Here is a 21,970-nt window from a genome sequence, read left to right as displayed (position 1 = left end):
AGCACGAGGTCACAAGTTTAACCCCCAGTACCATGACAAAAAAAAATTAAAAGAATAAAAGAACGTGTATGGTCATTTGCGGTTCATAGAACCCTTCATAACCATTATCCACTTACCTCTCACAGTGATGCTGGAATGAGGAGTTACTCCTTTTTTCTCAACTCTAAATCTTACGTCCTTGTCATATTAAACTAAAGTGAGAGACTAGTAGACTATTTAGAGAATCTAGACAAATTAATAGTTGCTATTTTAGAAAAGTCTGTAGAACAATGCCCAATGAATGGAGAACTAAGTATAATGCACATATTTTATTATAATTATGATCAGTCAGAATCAGCTCTATTACCTGTGTTGTCATTTTATAATAACAATGCATTCTTTTTTTATTGAAATGCTACATTCAAGAAAATTTTAAAATACTAGACATATAGTTAAACACAGCTTGTAACCTGACTGACTTCACTTGATGAAACGCTTATGTAAGTTATTTTGTGTGTGGTTGAAAATTAGCTGCAGTCTTTACTTCAGATGGATACAGTGAGCCTATGAGACGCTTCCTCTCATGACCAGGGTAGAGTATGTTGGGAGAGTGTTGCACAGCATGCACATGACCTTGAGGCTGACTCCCTGTTCCTCCAACATTTCCTTTGAAAGAACAGAGGGGAAAAAATGCCAAAGGTTTATTTACTCTAAGCTTTCTACTCAGATGATTTTATACTAAGCAGAAGCTAAATTATGTAAGCCAGGTAGACAAAATAATTATGCTACCATTACTGTTTTGTTGTTGTTTGTTTTTTCTATGTTTTTTTTGATACCCACCATATATGTGATGTTTAGAAAGGGAATGTTTTGAATTGACCAAATGTTTTGAATGTGCCAAGTTTGACCTCTTTAATTTTCTTAGATTAAATAAAGTTACTTAATTATGCTTCTGACGAAAGTGTCTTTCGTCCTTTCTTGTAGCTATTAATCGATGGCAAAGTTGTTTTGGCTTTACTCACCTATGTTAAAAAGCCTGAGAAACACAAAGCAATAGAATGGTCTGCAGCACAGTACGAAGAACTACAACTGCATGCGATTGCAACTTTGTCCTCCGTGGCTCCCTTGTTAATAGAAGAGTACCTGTCATGCCAGGGGAACGCGCGCGTCCTGGAGTTCCTGGAATGGTGTGAGAGTGAAGGTGAGTGTCCGTCTCGCCAAAGCTGAATCTTGCCTATTTCTTGATTTCTCAATGTGTATAAAGCTACAGGGACAAGAAATAAAAAATACGTAACTCTGTCCTTTTAATATTAAAACAACCCACTGAGATTTCAAAGTCAGATGTTAGTAAATGTTGTAACAATAATTGATAAATGCCTAAATCATGCATGCAAACTCCTCTGCAAGAATTGTATTTAGAAGGAAATGAATCCTGGCCATGTCTTAGTCTATTTACTCAACAAACGTTTCCTGACTGTCCACTAGCTGCCACATACTATTTTAGCTGCTGAAAATACATTTATATTTAAAATAAAAATTCTTACCTTCATGGAGGTTAAAATTTAGATTTCTAGCCAGACATAGTAACTCCATATATAATCTTACCAAGTTAGCAGAGACTAGTGTGTTTTAGTATATTATTTCAATTTTGGGAGAGGAAATACATATTTTCATATATTTAAAAATTTATCAGAAAAATACTATTTCTTTCCTTTTTAAAAAAAAAATATTTTTGGTACCAGGGATCGAACTCTTGACCTCATGCTTACAAGGCAGGCACTTATGCTGCTGAGGTAAATCCCGGCTTTCTTTCTTTTTTTTTGAGATAAAGTCTCAGTATGTTGCCCAGGCTGAGCTTGAACTCTCAGTGATCCCCTTGCCTCAGCCTCCTGAGTGCTGTGATTACAGGTGGGTGCCACCACACCCAGAACTATTAGTTTTGCTCTTAAATAACTTCGTACCACATGTATGCATAAGACCAAGAATAGCCAAGTGCAGTGATTTGTATGTGTATACTTCTTGCTACTTGGCTGGCTGAACCAAGATCAGTTGAACTCATGAATCTGAAGCCAGCCTGGGAAACATAGAACCCTCTCAAAAAAGGCTATTCTTTATTGTTTATTGCACTCATCCAAAGTAAGGAAGGGGATCAAGGGACACCTGGAGGGGGAAGAGAGAAGGGAAAGAGGATTCAAAACAATTAAGATCCATGTATGGACCAACTTCCCCCAAAATTGTAAACATTATGCACTACAAACATGCACCAATAAAAATTTTAAAACAGTATAATTTGTCCCTGAAGCAGATAAAAATTTTTAGCCATTTTATTGTCTAATTTCTAATATACAGAGTTACTAAATTTAATCTTGTTACTTTTCACTAAATAAAAGTTAGTTGTCTACATTTACATCATTTATGTTTACAGAAGGCTGCAAAACAAAAGTAAAAATACTGCCTATTCAGAGTGTACAAACAGCTAACAATTGTTTAGTATCTACTATATGCTAGGTCTTGAACACTTTACAAGTATTACTAATTCATTTAGTCCTCTGAAAAATCTGGAGACATACGTACTATTATGGTGGGTGTGTTTATGGGTGGAACTTGTTCTTTGAAGTTAAATAACTTCTTGGCCACAGTGTAAGTAGCAAAGCGAAGCTTTAACTCAGGTTCGAAAGCCCCCACATTAAGCCCACACAATACTCAGGACAGTACTGTATTTGAAACTTCTAAATTTTAAACATAAAGCTACCTCTTAAAGTTTTAAAGAAAACTTACAGAAGGGAAATTTGTCTTGCTTTTTTGCCAAGCTATAGTAAATAATTTTTCATATATCCATAGACCTGGGCCAGCAGTAAATCAGTAGATGGGAATCTATAGAACACTGACATTTCATTTTCAGAGATGATTTTGCCAACCCATAAGTGAAGAACACTGAATAGTTGCCCCCAGTGTAAAAAGGTGAAAATTAGATCCTTCCACTTGGTTAAAAAGAAGAAAATGAATTAAAGATTTAAAATGAGAATTTAAAGTGTAAAACTTTTAAAAGAAAACATGGGAAAATATCTTTTTATAGATATTTTATAGATGCTCAGTATTGGAAAAGATTTCTTTAAGAAACACTTAATAAGTTTAAGCTGTACAGGGAAAATCTGACATATTTGCCAATTGTAAAACTTCAAAATGGTTGTATGACAAAATCTAAATAAAATATCAGCCTATAATTTGAGATAAGATATGTACTACCCTTGTGACTGGTCAAGAGTTAAAATCTAAATTCATAAAAAGCTCCTAATGTATAAAGAGATATTTCATTAAAGAATCATACAAAAATGGAGATCAATGTGTCACAGGAAAAATCTTGAATTTTTCAAAAACACTCAAAACCCTCAATCCAATTAGTAACCATAGAATCACTCGCCACTTGACATGCAAATCAATATAAAAACAAACTACTATTTCACACTTAGTAGATGTGGAAAAAAATCAATCCCATGTTAAACCTTGGGAAGCACCTTGGCAATTTGCTCATCTTCAATGAGGGTAGTGGTGTTAGGGTCACTCGGAAAAGCTTCTCAGTGTGAAGAAATGTGAACCAGAATGTTTCTCCTGGCAGTTTATACTAGTAAGTAGATAAACAGTGATTCATTTATGCAAAGAATACTGAAAACAATTAAAATGACTGATCTAGGTCTACATATGAATGATGAGAATAATTTACAAACATAATACTGCATATTTGAAAGTTACAAAACCTGCAAAAAATATATTTTTGAGTAAGAAGTTAAAAGCACGCATTTCATTCTGAGAATAGAAGGGGGGAAGGGTATTTTTCTCCAGACAGTGAAGAAATTCGGCAAAATTTTAACATCTGTTTAAACTTATGTCTGACACCTTGTTTATGTTTACATTTGTTTTATATTATAAAGTCTTTTGTGTAAAGTAAATCCTTAATGTTTCCCCGCAGATCCTTTCTTTAGTCATGGTAACAGTTTCCATGGGACGGGTGGCCGTGGCAACAAGTTCGCACAGATGCGCTATGCATTAAGGCTGCTGAGAGCCATGGTCTACCTTGAAAACGAGACAGTGAACGCAGATCTTTGTGAAAAGGGAACAGTGCAGCAACTGATAGGTAAAATCTAGCATGGCAGTTACTGGTGAAAGAATAGTTGTATGTTAGAGATTTTGTTTGAAATATTTTCCTATTTATTTTGTCTTTATGGCTGATAAACTCGTGGATATTTTCCTGATCTTCATTCATACTGTAACTTGCATGTACTTTTTCTTCTTAATGTAACCTCACCGTCATTATTCCTTTAAACGTTGGTTTCTTCAATTCAAACACCATTTGATTTATGATCACCTTTTTAGTGCACTGTTATATTTCATTCCTCTAATAATATGATCACTACTTTCGGTCAAGATCTCGGAACTATTTTAAAAGAGGACCACATTGTCTTTTCCAGTGCATTTGATGTGCTAGATCACTGACACTCAGTGTATAAGTTTACAACTGATTATGGTAAGTCCCCTTGTCCCTTGGACGGTATACAATGAGCTCTGTGTAAAATGTAAGATGCCTAAACAAAAACCATTACCTTTTGGTATGTAAAATGACTCTGCAGCCCTGCCCTTTCTTACTCTGAAAAGTAAGAGTTGTGTCAGTCATACATAGTCAGTGACTGCTTCATATAAATCTTATACATTGGCCCTCCATATTTTTGGATTCTGTGTGCAGGATTTCAAGCAGCTGCACATCAAAAATAGCCGAGAAATAAATGCTATGTCTGAACTGGGATTGTTCAGACTTACTTTCTTGTCATTACTTCCTAACATTATCATTGTGTTAGGTATTGTAAGTAATATAGAAATTAAAGTACATAGGAAGATATGTATGGTTTGTACACAAATATACACAAGGCAGTGGACTTTCATGAGTTTGGTAACCAAGGGGCTTCTGAAACCAATCATACAAAAACACAGAGGAGCGGCTCTGCTCTGCTCACTTCACGTTTCATTACCATGACAAATGATTTCTGAAAGAAATGGACTTACTAGGAATAAAGGTTTATTTTGGCTCAGTTTCAGAAGTGTCAGTCCACGGTCAGTCAGCCTTTCACTTTTGGTCCTGTGATAAGGTAGTGCATCATGGTGGGAGCACTGACAGAGGAAGTTGCCACCACATGGTGGCCAAGAGTAAGGAAGAGAGGGAAGAGGGAGGAATCAGGCCCCCTGGGACCCTTGTTTCCTTCTCCTAGGGCCCACCTCCCAATAGCATCAAAGCCTTCAACATAGCAGCCCTTGTAGGCAGTCGTGATCCCAGCTAAAGCAGTGCTAGGTATCAGTTAGTTACAGATGCCGACTCAACGACATCTTTTACCTTTTCTAGAGACTCATAGAAAGGGACAGAGCCCTCCAATTATACGGATTGTAAGAGAAATGAAAGTGTATTGTAAAGGGAGTAGGCAAAAATGTCTGCCTTTTTCTCTTAACTAGTAAGAAGCTGATCTTTATCATGTGAGTTCTCAGCAGCAGGGAGCTTATCTTTTTTCATCTAACAGGGCTATAGAGTACAGTACTGACATACCCAATAGTAATTATGTTATAAGTTGTAAATGCAATTTCTATGTAAATATAATTTTTGCATAGACACTGGGATCAGTGTCTATCATCAGGACACTAGGAACCTTGTGTCCTGTGATAACAGGAAAATATGTGTATCAGGGAAGAAAGCGAATGTTACCTAAGTTTTGATTAGTCAGGCTATCTATCCAAAGCTGTGTTTTCAGATGAAGAATCTGGAAGAAATAGAATGATTTGGAGTAGAATAAGGAGAGGAAAAGGCAAAGAATTAAAGGGTACCTGAATATGAAGAAATAATCCAGTATGAATGTTTTATGTGTTACCAACTTCAAGGAAATTTCAAGCCTGTACCTGGAATGAGATAACCTAGAAAAAGAGGAGGAGGCCCAGGGACAGCTGGTCTCAGAACTCTTGGCCTTGTTCCTGCTGAAGGAAAGCAGACCCTCTATCTGCATGCCCTGGCCCGTCAGCAAATTCCTCCCTAAGGCCTGGTCCCCACCCATATTTCATCAGGGGCAAGAGTAGTTCTTCAAGGCAGGGTGTGGATCTAGCCTGTGGTTTCCATGGGAACATACCTTCATGCCTTCCTCCTAAAATCAGTGATCACTCTAACAGAGGAAAAAATATTTTGTTCAACATTTAGAACTTAAAGAAATTCATGTTTTGAGGCTAGATTTCATTGTGAATGTCATTTCATCAGCAATAGTGCTGTTTTTACATCTTTTTCAGTGTTGATTAGAAGGGAAGAGTTTTGAAGGACATGGGACTCTCTAGATATGAGAAAAAGCAGAGAGAAATAAGAGGTAGAAACAGGCTGAGAGAAGTCTTCCACTTTTGTTAAAATGAAGAGAGGGACAGACAAGGCAAGCTACAGTCAGAAATTTGATCATTATTTTCAAAGGTCAGTACTAGGAATTGAACCTAGGAAGCACTGGTCTCAAACTTGCAGTCCTCCTGCCTCGGCCTCCCAAGTAGCTGGCATTACAGATAAACGCCACCACTCTTAGCTGTTAGGGAATCTTTTCATGACACTACATTAATTCTGTATTAGAATTTCTATATATGTGGGACTAATGATTGTACTGAGCCTGTCTGCATATGTGGGGCTATATACACGTTTTAAAAACTTCTGTGATTGATTTTATTGCAAGCTTGAGGAATCCATTTATCACCCTGTCTACAATTACTTCTGCATTACTATGCACCGAAAATAGCCCCTTATATAATAGTTTCTCTAGGTGAAGAGGTTTTTTGGAAGTATTTCCAAAATAAAACTAATTCAAATTTTAAAAAGCAGTGTCCAATAACGTTACATTCTTTAAATTTTTATACCAGGAATCTTTAAAAATATTATAAGCCATCCTAATGAAAAAGAAGAGGCCATTGTTTTAGAAATCCAGTCTGATATATTACTTATCGTATCTGGTCTTTGTGAACATCACATTGAAAGGAAGGTATGTTTGCCTATAAATCAAAATTTTTTTCAGATCTCCCAATCAACTGAAACTATTATGTCTTTTTTTTTTTTTTTTGGTCTTTTTTGTTTTTATCGTTACCAGGGATCGAACTCACGACTGCCTGCTTGCAAGGCAGGCGCTTACGCCACTGAGCTAAACCCCCAGCTCTATAATGTCATTTTTTAACCTTGTGAAAGTTTAATATTCTTTTTTATAATTAGAGTATAGTTACAGTAAAGTGCATAGATCTTATATATCTCGGTAGGTTTTAATGAACCAGTACTCTAATTCAAACATGATATCCCCATCTCCCTGTAAGATTTCTTTATCCCCTTACCAGCCACTCAACACTTCCAGCTGGCCGTGATTCAAATTTCTATCCCTATAGATTGATTTTGCCTAATCTTTAACTTTACATAAATGAAATCACACAATACTTTTGCATCTGCTTTCTGTTATCCAGAGAGAAATAATAATAGTTCTGAAACATACATATATCAATATAGATATAATATAGATATTCCATCCAAAAATACATACACACCTCAGGAAAAGAGAAAGTTGTATAAATATTTTAATATTAAATTTATTGAGACATCATGAAATTAATACAAATGACCTTTGGCCTCTACAGTTATGAGAGGTGCTCACACTGTTGCCTTTATCTTCCACACATTTGTTAGTATGATGAGCTGCTGCCTGGAAAGCCTTGGACATTGAGCTGCTGCACATGCATTTCTAATTTCTTCTCCCAGGGCCGGCAGCATAATGAGTTTTCTGTGATAATACAGTATCCTCTAGGGTCCCCCAAAAGAGGAAAACAAAAATCATACCTTTTCATTTAGTGCGTATGTACACATTTTTTTGATTCTCAGACAGCTAGATAGATCTCAATCATTAAGTAATTCCTTTTTGTGACTCATAGAACAAAATCTATTTATTCATCTTACAAATTATAAGCACTTGAGTTGTTTTCCTTTGGTATAATTATGATTTTTAAATTTTATTTATTTGTTTATTTTGGTACTATGAATTGAAATCAGGACCTTGCACTTGCCAGACAGGCGCTTGTGCCTGCTAGGCTATATCCCTGGCCCTTGAATAAAGTTTCCTTGAAAGCTTTTGGACCAGACTTCCTTGTGGATATAATGCTTTCATTTTTCCTGAGTGGAAACCTGGAGTTAGAATTGACAGACATAAATGAGGTGTATATTTATCATCATGAAAAACTGCCAGTTTTCCAAAGTGGACAATACTATTATGAATGTTGTTTGGGAGTTTCAGTTAGGTTCACACCTAAAAGTAAAATTTATAACAAGAGCTTAATTCCCTTAATCTTTTTTAGCTCCATAGTAAGCTGTGTCTCAAAATTTATAATTTAAATAAAGAAAGGTAGGGGCTGGGGATTTAGCTCAGGGGCTCAAGCACCTTCCTGGCAAGTGTGAGGTCATGAGTTCAATCCCCAGTACCAAAAATATAAATAAAAATTTAAAAATAAATATGGAATTGGAAAGATGATAATATAAAATTATGAAGGCTTAGATAGATAGATCTTAAGAAGAGGCAAGGAAGAGTAAATGTAGGTTTAGCTCTAAACCTTGATGTAGTTTCTTGTAGTCTACTTGCCTGTGTCTGAGCTCTTCTGGAAATATCATCATAATCTGGCTGATGAGAACTAGAACAGACCAAGACAATAAAAAGAAACAACCAGTAAGGAAAAGATAGGAAATGTTAATAATTTTGCATATGTTATTAAAAGATCAACTATCATTTCTATCTTATTTCTCTCTGGAGAGTATTATAAAAAGTACCATGAAATCTTCTATGATAATTACCACCACCTAGTATTCATCTGGTCTGACTTTAGACTGCATTTATTGTAACATAAAAGAAAATTACAGGGCAAGTATTACCACTTTTTTAAATAGAGGAAAAGAAAAACCAAAAATTTTAAAGTTGGCAAGTTGATTGAGGTAAGTATACTACACTTCTTAAAATGATAAGCTTTTTATAATAATTTGTTATGAATTCCTGAGAACCAATAGGTATAATTTTTAAATTGTATTAAAAATATTATTTCCCTAACAGTGTTACTAATAATATTTTTCTGGCAGAAAGATACATAGTTTTAGGGAATGAAATGGGGAAGATAAAGGATTATATATTTATGTCAAAAAATAATTTCAAATAAATTTCTTCTACAGGAAATTTTTGGAACTGAAGGAGTAGATATAATTCTTCATGTAATGAAAACAGACCCCAAGAAGTTACAGAGTGGCTTAGGCTATAGTGTACTTCTTTTTAGTACATTGGACAGCATTTGGTAGGTATTACTGTAACCAAGTTAGTTAAAAATCACATATGAGAACATTAACTGGACAACTATAGATATCAATTTTCTTCACCCAAACCATACCACAGAGATCACCTTCCCTGTGCCATTTTCCTTAAGATAGTCCAAAACTGAAGCCAGTGCCCTCTGCAAAATAACACTGTGTATCATTTAAATATAAATCATTCTCATATCTAAATTTAAATCTTTGTTTTTGTGATTTAAACTTTAACTTAGTGCAGGAAAAACACAATCTACAATTGTCCCTCTTACAGTGTTACACTTTGGCGCTGCCTCTAGGATCTGTGTTCTGTTCTACTGGTCACTTGTCTGTTCTTCGTAATACTGAGCTGTTTTGGTAGTCATATCTTTTGAATAAGTCTAGAGATCTGATAATCCTCCAGCTTTTTTTTTTTTTTTTTTTTTTTTGGTACCAAGGATCGAATTCACCTCACCCTTGCCAGGCAGGTGCTTATGCCACTGAGCTAAATCCCCAGCTCCTAAGCTTTTTCTTTCTTTATCAAGATCATCTTAAGTTTTTCTTGATCCTTTTCATTTAGATATTGCCAAAGATCTCCAGAGAAAAAGAATCTATAAGGGTTGTATTTATAAAAAGACTTATTATAAGAAATAATAATAATTATTGGCTCATAATTATGAGGGCTGAAAAGTTCCAACCTGGAAAATTAGTCTGAAAGCGGGAGCCTAGGAGGGCTGATGGTATTCTTCCAGCCTATGATTGAAGGTCTGAAGATCAGCACAACTGATGGCCTGAGAAGTGGGCTTTACACACAAAAGGAGACGGCTTTTCAGTAGGAGCCTAAAGGCTTATCTTCTAGCTCAGCCATCAGGCAGAGGAGTCCCACTTCCTTTATTCTCTTCAAGTCTTCAACTGATTAAGGTCCACCCACATTAGGCCAAGTGGTTTATTAAGTCTACTGATTCAGCTGTTACTCTCATGGAGAAATACCCACACAGACCAAGCAGCTACATGTCTGGTCACCCCAGAGGAAGTAAAACCTAAAGCCACTGTTTGGGGGGAGCCAAGCTCTTGTCCTTTTGAGTACCAATCTCTCCTTACCCCCCACACAAACACACACACGTGCACACCATCATGACACAGTAAAATCAACATTCACTTGCTGTCAAAAGGGAATCATATTTAGCACTGGGACAGGGAGGCTGGCCCTAGCAATAGCTTATTCAGCCCGAGTTCCCCCACAGGTAAAACAGTGAAAGTAGCCCTGGTAGCAGCCTCAGTTCTTTACCTGCTGAGATCCCCAGTCTTTAGCAGGCATTTAAGCAAGTAATCTCAACTGCAAAGGTGAGATGTCATCAAGCAGCTTCATATGTTTGAGGAACACCAGCCTTCGGAAAAAGAGACAGTACTCAGATAAACTTTGAAGGGATAGTTCACTAGAGCAGCTAGAGGAGATCTTTAAGAATAACTATGGTCTTGAAAGCAAAGCACTTGCAGAAAAAAATAGATATGAAGAACAATGATGTTTTAAAAAAATTAAAATTAACTTACATTGATAAAGTGTCTTCAAAGTTCCATTTTTTTAAGTAAAAAAACACTAGTTAATTGATTTAAAGGATGAAGAAAAATAGTCTTTGAAAATTCCTTGATGGAAAGAACGCTCTATACATTGAATTTAACAATAAATGTTGTCGGTGGTAACTTTCTTTTAACTTAAGGTGCTGTGTTTTGGGATGTTATCCCTCAGAAGATTACTTTCTTGAGAAGGAAGGCATCTTTATCCTTTTGGATGTTCTGGCTGTAAGTAACGGTTACAACAGTGGTAAGTCCAGAAGAAATGGGCGGCGGGAAGTGTGCCTGGCACATCCTGAGCGAGCGCTCTGCACTGGGCTGCATCGCTGCCCCGGCTGTCACCTTTAGCCTTTTCCACACCAAGGACCGCAATAAGCGCATCCCCAAATCAGGGTTAAATATAAATTGTTTAAATCTTCCCTGGAGATCCATGAAACACAAAATGTGAACATAAAATATTAATGATTCTGAAAACTGCTCTAGTTAAGAAATCAGTTTACTTAGTGTTCCTAAATGCCTAAGAAACAGTTTGTAATGAGCACATCTATATCACATCTCTCAGACATTATTATAACTTCTAGCTCTCCCCCACATATTAAAAGGCCTCATTAGACAAAGCTAAGGATTTATAAAGAACTGCACATAGTGTGGCAGGAGCTGAGGAAGCCAAGATGCGCGGGAATGAACGCATTAAGCCTTCCAGTTACAACAGTTGCCATCGAGCAGGTGTGAAGAATTAAATTTCAATTCTAGTCTCAAATCTTAAGTTTTTTGGTTTTCGGTTGTTGTTTTTGTTTGTTTTGTTTTTTGGTACTGAGAATCAAATTTACAACCTCGCACTTGCCAAGCAGGTACTGTGCCACTGAGCTATATCCCTGGCCGTGGTCTCAGTTCTACTTCAGGATGCTATGGAAGAAACATTATACTATTGTCCTAGTAAAACTTTGAGAGAGATTCTCATGGGGAGTGTTAGCTGCGCCACAGTCTGTGATTTCCATCACTATTGATTTTATTAACAGCATAATCTATTTTGATTTCACAAACATGCTAAAATTATTTGTATACCTTCATGTCTGTAAAATAAAACTGGTTAATAAGTGTTTTTACATCATCTTCTGTAAAACAAGGATAACAACCATATCTACCTCATCACACCGTTGGAAGAATTAAATGTGTGATACTGTGTGCACATGCATACATGTGTATACATATACACATTCTTGGTTAAAATAGTGCCTGATACATCACTGTGTGCTTTATTGCTGTATTATTAGTACTACATTATTTTAATGTGGACTGAACCAATAAATTTAATTACAAATAATAAATATGCTTTAATGAAGTTTTTATGTCAACTTCAAACTTAAACATTTGTCTCTTCTGAAAGTGAAGTATCCACCTAATGAAATTCTACTAAAATATTTATCTAGTGTACAATAGTAACTGCTAACATTGGTTAAATATTAGAAAGCTTCCTATATGACAGGCAGTCTCATATAACTCACAACCCTTCATAGGTCACTGGATGGAATACCTAAATTTTTGTTTTCTGGTCTGGCGTGGTGGTACAAGCCTATAATCCCAGCACTCAGAAAGCTGAGGCAGCAGGTTCACCACAAGTTCAAGGCCAGTCTGGACTACATAGCCAGAGACCCTGTCTCAAAAGAAAAAACAAAAAAACTTTTTTTTTTTTTGGTTTGCTGAAAAATAAAGAAAATGCACTTGATGATAAGAGAATTTTTGCTGAATTCTTGAATATTCTATGGGTACAATTTTTAAGATACAAAAGTCCACCTCATTTCTTAATCTTTGCATTTGCCTGTCACAGTTTTATCATCAATCATTTTCTTGATAATGAAGATATTGTATCTAATATGATTTTTCAAGTTTTAATAAAACACAGAATGTGAAAACCCTTAACTATAGCAAACCATGTCACTGCCAACCTTTCTGGGCGTGGGTATAGCTGAGTGGTACAACACTTACCCAGCATGTGCAAAGCTGTGAATGTGATCCCTAGCACTGCAAAAGAAATAAATATAAAATATCTTCACTCAGTTTCACAAATCTCCTTTTTCCAAACCAAATCAATTACATTTTTTGATCATGATATATGTTTATGACTACTTTAAGAATTGTAATAAATCTTTTTTAATCTCTGATTTCTAATATTGAAAATACTCAGTGTTCTTAGTATCTATTTTTAACTGGAGATTGTCCCAAATTAAACTTAGATTCTTGAATTGATAATACAAGTATTTCTCTTTTTTAAAATAAAAGTAATCATTCTCAATTTTTATCACAATGTTCTTTGTTTCTGTTTTCTTGCTAAAGTTAAACCAAAAAAAATTCTGCAATCTAATACTTGGAATAATGGTTGAATTTTGTGATAATCCCAAAACAGCGGCTCATGTCAATGCTTGGCGAGGGAAAAAGGGTCAGACAGCTGCTAGTCTTTTAATTAAATTGTGGCGAAAAGAAGAAAAAGAACTAGGAGTAAAGCGTGACAAATACGGGAAGATCATTGGTAAGTATATTTACGATTGTTAGTGGAAGCAATCAGATATGTATTTTTAAGTGATTTAAAGAGTACTAGGAAAATATGAGGATTTTCACCCCATTGTCTAAAGTTTTTTTCATGAGTTTGAAAAAATTGCTGTCTTAGATCCTGAAAGACTGGCCTAGACTGTGATGCAAGCTGTAACCCCAGCATTCCGGAAGGCAGAGGCAGGAGGATCTCAAGTTTGGGCCCAGCTTGGGTAATTTAGTGATTTAAAGAGGCCCTGTCTAAAAATAAAAAATAAAGGACGGGGATGTGACTCAGTGCAAAAGCCTTGGGTTCTATCCTCAGGATGGCCAAACACTATAGTTAATATAAATTCTCAGTGACTAGAAGGAAACTAAGAAAATCAATGGCAGGTTTATATTTTTATAAAATAATTGTATAACATGATGTTTGGCTACATTTTAACTCAAAACAGTACTTTCTAATGAAAGTTTCCTGCTTTTGGGTTTCTTGCTTTTACAAAGAGATTCAGTATTCCATTTATCAATAAATTTTGAGGATACAAATAGCTTCATAACAATTTTAATAACATTTTATACCTTAATATTTACACAACTTATAAACAAATGGTTTCCTAAATAAAAATAAGACAAAGTTTGATATATTTTAATTACCATACTCCCATGAGGTTTACAGTATCAGAATATATTGTTCATTGATGTATTCTATAATGCTATTGTACATCTCTTAAGCCCTTTTAAAGATTCTAATTACAGTTGTTTTATCAAAAATATCAGTGTTATTTATTTTTAAATGAAAATGTTTCCGCTTCTGATGGTTTCTATCTTCAGCCCATTTTCATTTCTTGAAGTTTTTGCTCACTTGTTTCCTGGTACGGGGGCTCACGTCCAGGGCCTTTTCACTGAGCTACTTCCTCAGGGCAGTTTTCATTTTGTTATTTTGAGACAGGACCTCTTTAAGTTGCTAAATTGCCCAAGCTGGCCCCAAACTTGGGATCCTGTTGCCTTAGCCATCCAGAATGCTGGGATTACAGAGATATGCCACCATGTCTTAGTTTTTAATCTATAACATCACAAAATGTTTTATATTCATAACAATGTATAGATACCCAAAAAAGTTACATTACTGCTAATCTGACATCATTCAGTTTCTGGATCTCAAAATTGTACAAGTTATTTACATTAAAAATAATTTTCTGTTTTGTATAAATAATAAAAATGAAAGCTTTAAGTTTTGCCACAGAGTGAAGAAGAAATTTCCGCATATACTTTCAAAAAAGTAACTATGTATAAGGTACTGTTTCAGGATTGTAATGTTTTTAAATATTTTTGTCCTATTGGCTAAAGTTTCAAAATTATTTATTTACTATAGTTTTTATCTGTTCTTCCCATATGTTTGTGCTGTCCAATGATTAGATACAAAGAGACCTCTCTTTACTAGTTTTCAAGAAGAAAAAAAACCCATGCCGCTGCCTGCTAACTGCCCTTCGATTGCAGTCATGGATGTATCTGAGAATATCAGAGCAAAAATTTATGCTGTGTTGGACAAACTAGGTAAGCAGCTACTACTCAAATTCATAAGCACCACTGGACAGTGATTTTGTTTTGGAATCCATTTTTCAGGCAAGAATAAAAGCCCCTTTGTATGGATAAATGTGTGATCCGTTGTTATCCCGGTGCCTAGAGTGCACCGCTAAGCAAATAAATCTGAATCTCTGGATGTCCCACCCACTCCCACCCTGCATCAGTCTATTTTCAAGTTTCTCTGGCAATTCCAGAGAATTGCCAGCGCTGAGTAAGGGCAGTTAGTTCAGATGATTAGCCTGAAGCACTTAGCATTCTGAGTCTCCTAAGCGTGCTTAAAGTCTTTGCTCCATAGGACAGTGTCCTCATTCACCAGCTTCCGAAAGTTAAAGATGACTGGATGAGGACACAGAAGGAGTGGTGTCTCCAGGTACAACCGCAGGAGGGGACCTGCCATGGGAGTCACTGACACTCGCCAGAGCAGCCCTTTCATAAATCGAAATTAAAGTCCAAGGAACCATTTCCATTTGTGTTTCTGATATGCTTGGATCACTTGTTCTATTTAATTCTCTATAAACCCTATTTAGATTTTGAAAACTTACCTGGCCTGTCTGCTGAAGATTTTGTCACCCTATGTATCATACACAGATATCTTGATTTTAAAGTAAGTACCATTTTAATAATTTTATTAATAGTTTTATTTAATAATGTTATTAAAATCTGTTATGACAAAATTGAAAAACAAAGATTTATTCATAGCTGTGAGCATCGACCGCATGTTGTGTGGTTTTTATTTTCCGTTTTCTACCTACATTTGTAAACATGCCATTAATTGGGTATTTTTGTGAAGTAGGATGTCATCCAACATTAGCTTGTAAAATAAAATAAATATAGACAAAGCGATTCGGAAGCCTAGCAAACTTTTAAATAAAATAAAATTGCCTGTCTTTGGAGAGCATTAAGCGTTAGAATTAAATGTTATTATGTACTAAAATGAAGTATTCATTTTTATCCAAGTATTTCTATTATTACTTTAAATCATGATCAATTTTAAAACTACGCCATTAGGTTGCGTACTTCACTGGTTCTGTTTTCATCAGTGAATAATGCCACCTGCCATCACCGTTCTCTTGCTCAGTGGCTTCTCTGTAAAGCAGGTGAGGCAGGAACAGGCTGATTGGGACTGGCATTTTGATCTCTAGCTTTCAAAGATGGTTTTCTTTCCAGTTAGGTCTCACTCTGGGGGAAATACGATATGTGTTTGAATGCTACAAATGCATAATCCTTTGTTTTAAAATGAAAACAAAACCAAATTTAATCCCTATGTTAGATACATAAATTTTTCTCCAGCTTTAAACATGCTCTAACATGTTAATTTCTAGATAACCCCAAATATGAGTGGCAGTGTTTGGCATGATGCGTGGAATTTGTACTGCATTAAAAGATGGAGATTTAGGTACAATTTGTCTTAGCAACAACTTAAGTGGCAGGGCCCTATTCTAGGAGTGACTGTGTTCTAGGGTTGCAGGAACCCCTGTTTACCATCCTACGCGCTCACCTTGACCTAGCCTTCAGTACAGGACCTGAGGGAGGAAACAGAAGTCTATGAGACTAAATCAGCAGTTTCTAAAGCTGTGAAAACAATGTAACTACTAAAGGGCATTGAGGAGGGCAGTGGAGTAAGGTCCATTAGCCATGAACATGAACACGAACATGCAGAGTCATTGAAAAATGCTTGGTAAATTGTAAATACTCAAATGCAGCTGGCAGCCTAAAGCCTTCCCAGTGCACTTGCTGATAACTGATCAAGAAGGAAGGCATTACATGTCAACAAGAGTGACCCCTATCTGCTTAAAGGAGTGTAGTTTATCATTGTTGGTTATTTTGACTTTGTTATATTCTATTATAATAGATTGGTGAAATATGGAATGAAATATATGAAGAAATAAAAATGGAAAACCTAAGGCCAGTCTCTTCAGATAAAAGAATTTTGGAAACTATTACCATGGCCTCAGAAAATATTGGCAAGATGGTTGCTTCTCTGCAAAGTGAGATGATCGAAAGCCAAGCGCGCCAAGATGTGCAAAATGAGCAAAAAGTATACACGAAAGTAAGTATAGATGCCCCAAAGGTACAAAATACTAATGTCCATGTACAGATGAGATGAAGTTATCCGTGGGACGCGTTCGTCTTGTGAGTTCTTTCGGTTTTCTCTCATAGTTATTTTCTGTGCAGTTTTAGAAGAAATCAAGTAAAAGTTTAAGATTGAATTACTAATTTCAAAGCTGTTCTGTAACATTGTAATTTGATTTCCACTGCCATATTTTTAAAAGGTAAAACGATACCTAAGACACCTCCATTTTTTTGAAGTGCCCAACAGGCTTCCAAAACTGTGGTCCACTTAAATGCATTCATTTCCCGGATTCCGACCAACAGTTTACTGTAACAATACACATAACTTCTTGCATTACTGGCACACCAGCTGTGGGCTTATTGATCAATCAGATCATCCTCCTCTCAGTACCATGAGCATCCATTCTGTGACTCCAGAGGTAAACTAAGCTCTGATGTTAGCCAGTCGGAAAACTCTGTCAGGAAAATAGCAACCAGTTTCCTAAAACTTTACAAAGATGAGGAATTGAATGCATCATTTGTTTTCTGAGCAATTAAATTAAATGGCTATTTCAATTAACTTATCTAAGATACAGAAATGATGTAGATTCCCAGCTTCTGCTTTGTAATCCTTTATTGATTACAGTGAAATAGTTTAAACTCTTCCAAGTGTTTTCTATTGCCTATTGACTCTGCAATATTTATATCTACAACTGTGTCCATCTCTGATTTCTACTTCACTGCATAGAACCAGTTGCTTTAAACATGTTGTTTTCAGAGAGTTGAAATGAATGCTTCCGTTTAATCCCTTTGTTTGCTCTTAAATGGGGCAATAGAATTGCAATTTATACAGCCTCATATTAAGTCTTCTGAATAGAAGAATGTTTACTGTACTAACTAGTGTTGATTTATTGATTATTGATTTATTGTTAGCATAGCTCTGATCTCATTGTCTAGCAATTGTTTAACTATTCTTAGTTCATAATTTAAGCTTAATGGAAACTGCATGTGACAGACCAGTGCCACAGGTGGTAAAAAGAATTTACCAACAGTCAAGAAACATAAGAGAGTTAAGAGTTTATTGCTACAATGTAAGAGAGCAGCAGACAAGTCCAGGAGACAACTGTCTTTGTTTTGTTTTTTAATGTGAGGAGGAGCCTGGGGGTCTGGAAACACCTTCCCAGGAATGCATTCATCAGGTCACAGAGGCTCCACTGTCCAGCCAGCTCCCTCCCAAGGATAGCCAGCTCCTGTGTGAAGGCTGAGTAATCTTCTGTTTGACAGGGTTCAGTGCTCTGGGAGTTATTGAAAACAGCCATCCTAAGTAAACCTAATTAACAAATATGAATGGGCTAACTGGGGTTAATGATCAAGAGAATCAGCATAAAATGTATTTGCTTATATTTAAAAGAGACTTCTGGTGTCACACTGGAAAAGGGAGAAAATAGTGTCTTAAAGACATGACATGTGGTTAGCTGATCATCACCAGCTAGTGATGAATGTGCAGTTCTTGCACATGGCTTGCAAGGTCGAAAGTTAATGTTCCACTACAGATTCTTCACCCAGCAGCAGTGATTCTGCATCTGGCATGCCTTAACCAAGGCCCAAGTTCTCAGGGTGCACGGTTAGCCAGTCACTCCACAGCTTGCTCGCAGTTGCTCTCCTAGACTGCGATACAACAACCAACCCAGCACTCTCACAGAACGTCTTGTTGCAGTCATAAATTAGAAGTAGTTTCACCCATATAATTTTACTTAAACTTATTATTAGTGGCCAGCAGGAATCTCTTTATGTTCTCCTGTGAATTTTCTCTTAGGTCATGTAGTTTCCTCTGGATTATAGTGTCTTCACAGATGGTAATCATGCAAAACAAACAGTCTTGCTGAGAACGTTTAACATTATTAAAATAGCAATTTTGCATCACATCTCATGGAAAGTGGTTCAGAGCTGAGCTGTGGGAGTGAAAGATTTTTCATTTGAAGATTTTATATTTTTAAATTAAGTTCTATGAATACTCTAAACCTTCTGCTACTCAGCCATAAATTTTACCTTAGTAAAGAGTAGGTGCAGCCTTCAAATAGGGGCTCTCAAGCCCTTTCTTACTCTTTTTAAGAAACTGAAATTCTTACTTACCTTTCTCCTTTCAGATACAAACTGCACACAAGCAGAGAGAAATGGCTAATAAATCATGGGAAAATTTCTTGGCTAGAACATCAAATATTAAAACATTAAAGGTAAGATTTTTGAGATATCACAATATATACAACAAACAACCAATATCCTAAGGAGAGATTTTTTTTCAGATATTCAGACCTTTCTATAGAATACGTCTTCAATTATTTCTTTACTGTAAGAAACCCCAAGGCTTTTTCCTCTTTAACTACCAAAAGAAACAAAGTTTAAATGGGAATTTAAGATGAATGTCTCTTTGGAAAAATTGTGGGAAAACTGTTTCTGCTAGGATCTAGAAATCAGTTTAAAAGTTTACAGTGCTAATTATTCGCTTTGAATTCTGAGATGCATAGTAGATTTCCAAGACTTCATTACAGTTCCTTTACTGCCTTTACACACCTTTTCCATTTTGCTTTAAATGTTGTTTGCTTAATGTTACAAACCTGCTTCTAGATATAAAATTGGTAAATGTTAGCTAGTCCACAGGAATAACCATATTAAGATAGCAGAACCTAAGAACAATGTCACTTGGGGCATCAGGTATCCCCTTTTCCCTAGATGTTCCTTCTAACTGTACTCACAAAACACCCCCATACGTTCTTGTATTTTTAAGGAATTGGTTAGTGAAAAGAAGTCCCTTCCATGCAGGGCATTTGTTACCTCACATTTTACCTGTTTAGTGCCTCAATTAGTGAGCTTGATTGTAACTACAATGAATTATATAACTTATATTATTCCAAATATTTGACACTGTTAAGTGTATTAGTATTTAATTCATGCAGCATATTCTGAAACATGCATAGCCTATGAGTTTTGTGGCTTATTAAATTATGTGCTAAAAATGAAATCTGATTTCCTCAGTGCTTGCTTCACTCCTTTGTCAAAAAGGACCAGTACTTTTGGAAATCACCAGAATGTTTTCAGGTATTTTCTTTAATGAACAAAGAATCCAGCTTACCTTCATCAGTAAGCATCTAAATGAGTAAAAGCAGACTGTAGGATTGTATAATAAGCAGCCAGAGATTAAGCCAAGCAATTAAATGTACTTTGTATTTTCATTATAGATATACCATAGTTAATGATTTAATAGCAATCCGTGTTCTTTTCTAATTTAAAATTTTTTCAGAAAGCAAAAAGGCTACAAGAAAAGGCTATAGAGTCCTCTAAGTACAGTAAGAGACCACAAAATGCAGTTTTTCACCCAACGGTTCTTAAAGGCCTTAACACAACGGTAAGATTTTCAGAGTATCTTTTTTAATAGATAAATACATGCAAGTCCCTGAGCTGTTATTTCTATGGGCATTTTGTGCTGTACTTTTCTTCTTCCAATTCGGGTTTCCCATCATTAAGGTGTCTATATCTCTTGGGGCTGGGGATTTAGCTCAGTGGCATAAGCACCTACCTGGCAAGTGTGAGCTTGTGAGTTTGATCCCTGGCACCAAAAAAAAAAAAAAACAAAAAAAAAAAAACTAAAGAAATCAAAGAAGGACAAAATTTATTTTAAAAAAGGTATATGTATCTTCAGGGACCGACGCTACCTTCCCCAGCGCTGGGTCAAAAGGGAACCCAGCCCTCCAGGTCCTGCGGAAATCATAGAGGCCCGCAGACACAGCTGGCATTCCTCGCGCCCTCTGCTGGTCACACAGCTGATAAGCACTAGGAGTAGATTTCAAATCTACTTTTCCTAGCGCCGGAGTTCTTACCTTTTCATTATGCCCTGCCGCCCTTCTAGTTGCTGCTTTTTCAACTTTTTAAAAATTAGTACACGTTTGCAGTACATAAGGTGTAGATTCCTTGTGTTATGTCCATGTACATAACACATCTTAATTTCTTTTCCATCCCTCTCCCTCCCATCTGTTAGTCCCGTTGCCATTTGAGCAAAGTTACTTCTGTGTATACTTTGTAACTTTTTCAAAGTAAGGTGAAGGATAAATGGGTTTTTGTTTTATGGCAAAATAGACTTTCTTAGACGTTTATTTACCTTTTGCTCTCTTAGATTCCCTCTGGAGGAGTAGTGGCGGTGGAAAGCACTCCTGTGAGACTGCTGGGAGGACCTCTGGCTGACACAGATTTAGCACTTAAGAGGCTGCCTATACGAGGAGGAGGACTGAAGGCCGTTAAGGCTGGAGATGAGACAAAAAAGAGTATTCCTACTTAACACACATTAGAGGCTTTCTGAAATAAATCCTGCTTATAATTTTTAGGTAAATATATCTTTATAGAGAAATGTAAAGCAAATATTTTAGTAAAGTTCTACAAAGAATAAAAGGACACAGAACTTATTTTTGAAAAGATCAACATAATATTAAAAAAGATGTCATTAATTTCTTTGGAAAGACTACAAATTCTCTTAACTGAAATGATTAATATAATGGCTTAATTAGGACTCTTTCATTTGCATGGGAACTGCTCTAGATCTATTAGTGTAAGTTCTGTAACTCTCAGATGTAGGAATAATTTAGACTGCAAGCATGGTAGGATCTAGGGACCGAAGCTAGGTGAGCGGGATTGTCTTTAAAGGAGAAGGAAAGATAGGACTTGTGGAGGTGGCATTTCTTCAGCTGGCAGTGAAGGTATCCTGTGAGAGAGCAGGAGATGGAGGGAATAATGCTGGACCTAGAGCCAAGCTTCCTGTTCTTGGATGCCACCGTGCAGCTTCTATCCCATCCTTAGCCCCTGACACTGTTCCTCCAACCAGGAATCCACAAAGTTGGGTTCAGGTCCAGGTCTGGG

At 36.2% G+C, this 21,970-nt stretch overlaps 1 protein-coding gene across 4 annotated transcripts in view; it reads left to right on the top strand.

Annotated features, from left to right (window-relative positions):
- Cfap69 (cilia and flagella associated protein 69) overlaps positions 1–21,970 on the top strand; it is a 59,997-nt gene that overhangs the window by 30,315 nt on the left and 7,712 nt on the right. For 2 of the 4 annotated variants that reach the window (XM_023567311.2, XM_063243107.1), the window contains 12 exons: positions 964–1,180; positions 3,947–4,111; positions 6,898–7,016; positions 9,224–9,342; positions 11,050–11,131; positions 13,238–13,430; positions 14,846–14,983; positions 15,541–15,617; positions 16,866–17,063; positions 19,213–19,299; positions 20,364–20,468; positions 21,234–21,561. In XM_023567311.2, coding sequence (XP_023423079.1) covers positions 964–1,180; positions 3,947–4,111; positions 6,898–7,016; positions 9,224–9,342; positions 11,050–11,131; positions 13,238–13,430; positions 14,846–14,983; positions 15,541–15,617; positions 16,866–17,063; positions 19,213–19,299; positions 20,364–20,468; positions 21,234–21,395 — 1,662 coding nt within the window. In that variant the 3' untranslated portion in view covers positions 21,396–21,561. Of the gene's footprint in view, positions 1–963; positions 1,181–3,946; positions 4,112–6,897; positions 7,017–9,223; positions 9,343–11,049; positions 11,154–13,237; positions 13,431–14,845; positions 14,984–15,540; positions 15,618–16,865; positions 17,064–19,212; positions 19,300–20,363; positions 20,469–21,233; positions 21,562–21,970 lie in introns of those variants that run through there. The other 2 variants (XM_063243100.1, XM_063243103.1) reach the window with 2 other exon arrangements.

This window comes from Cavia porcellus, unplaced genomic scaffold, assembly GCF_034190915.1.
Source record: "Cavia porcellus strain 051 isolate PalLab524CR breed Dunkin Hartley unplaced genomic scaffold, mCavPor4.1 scaffold_2, whole genome shotgun sequence".
Taxonomy (NCBI): domain Eukaryota; kingdom Metazoa; phylum Chordata; class Mammalia; order Rodentia; family Caviidae; genus Cavia; species Cavia porcellus.
Note: the sequence above shows the minus strand (reverse complement) of the source record. Positions and strands in the feature narration are given on the sequence as shown.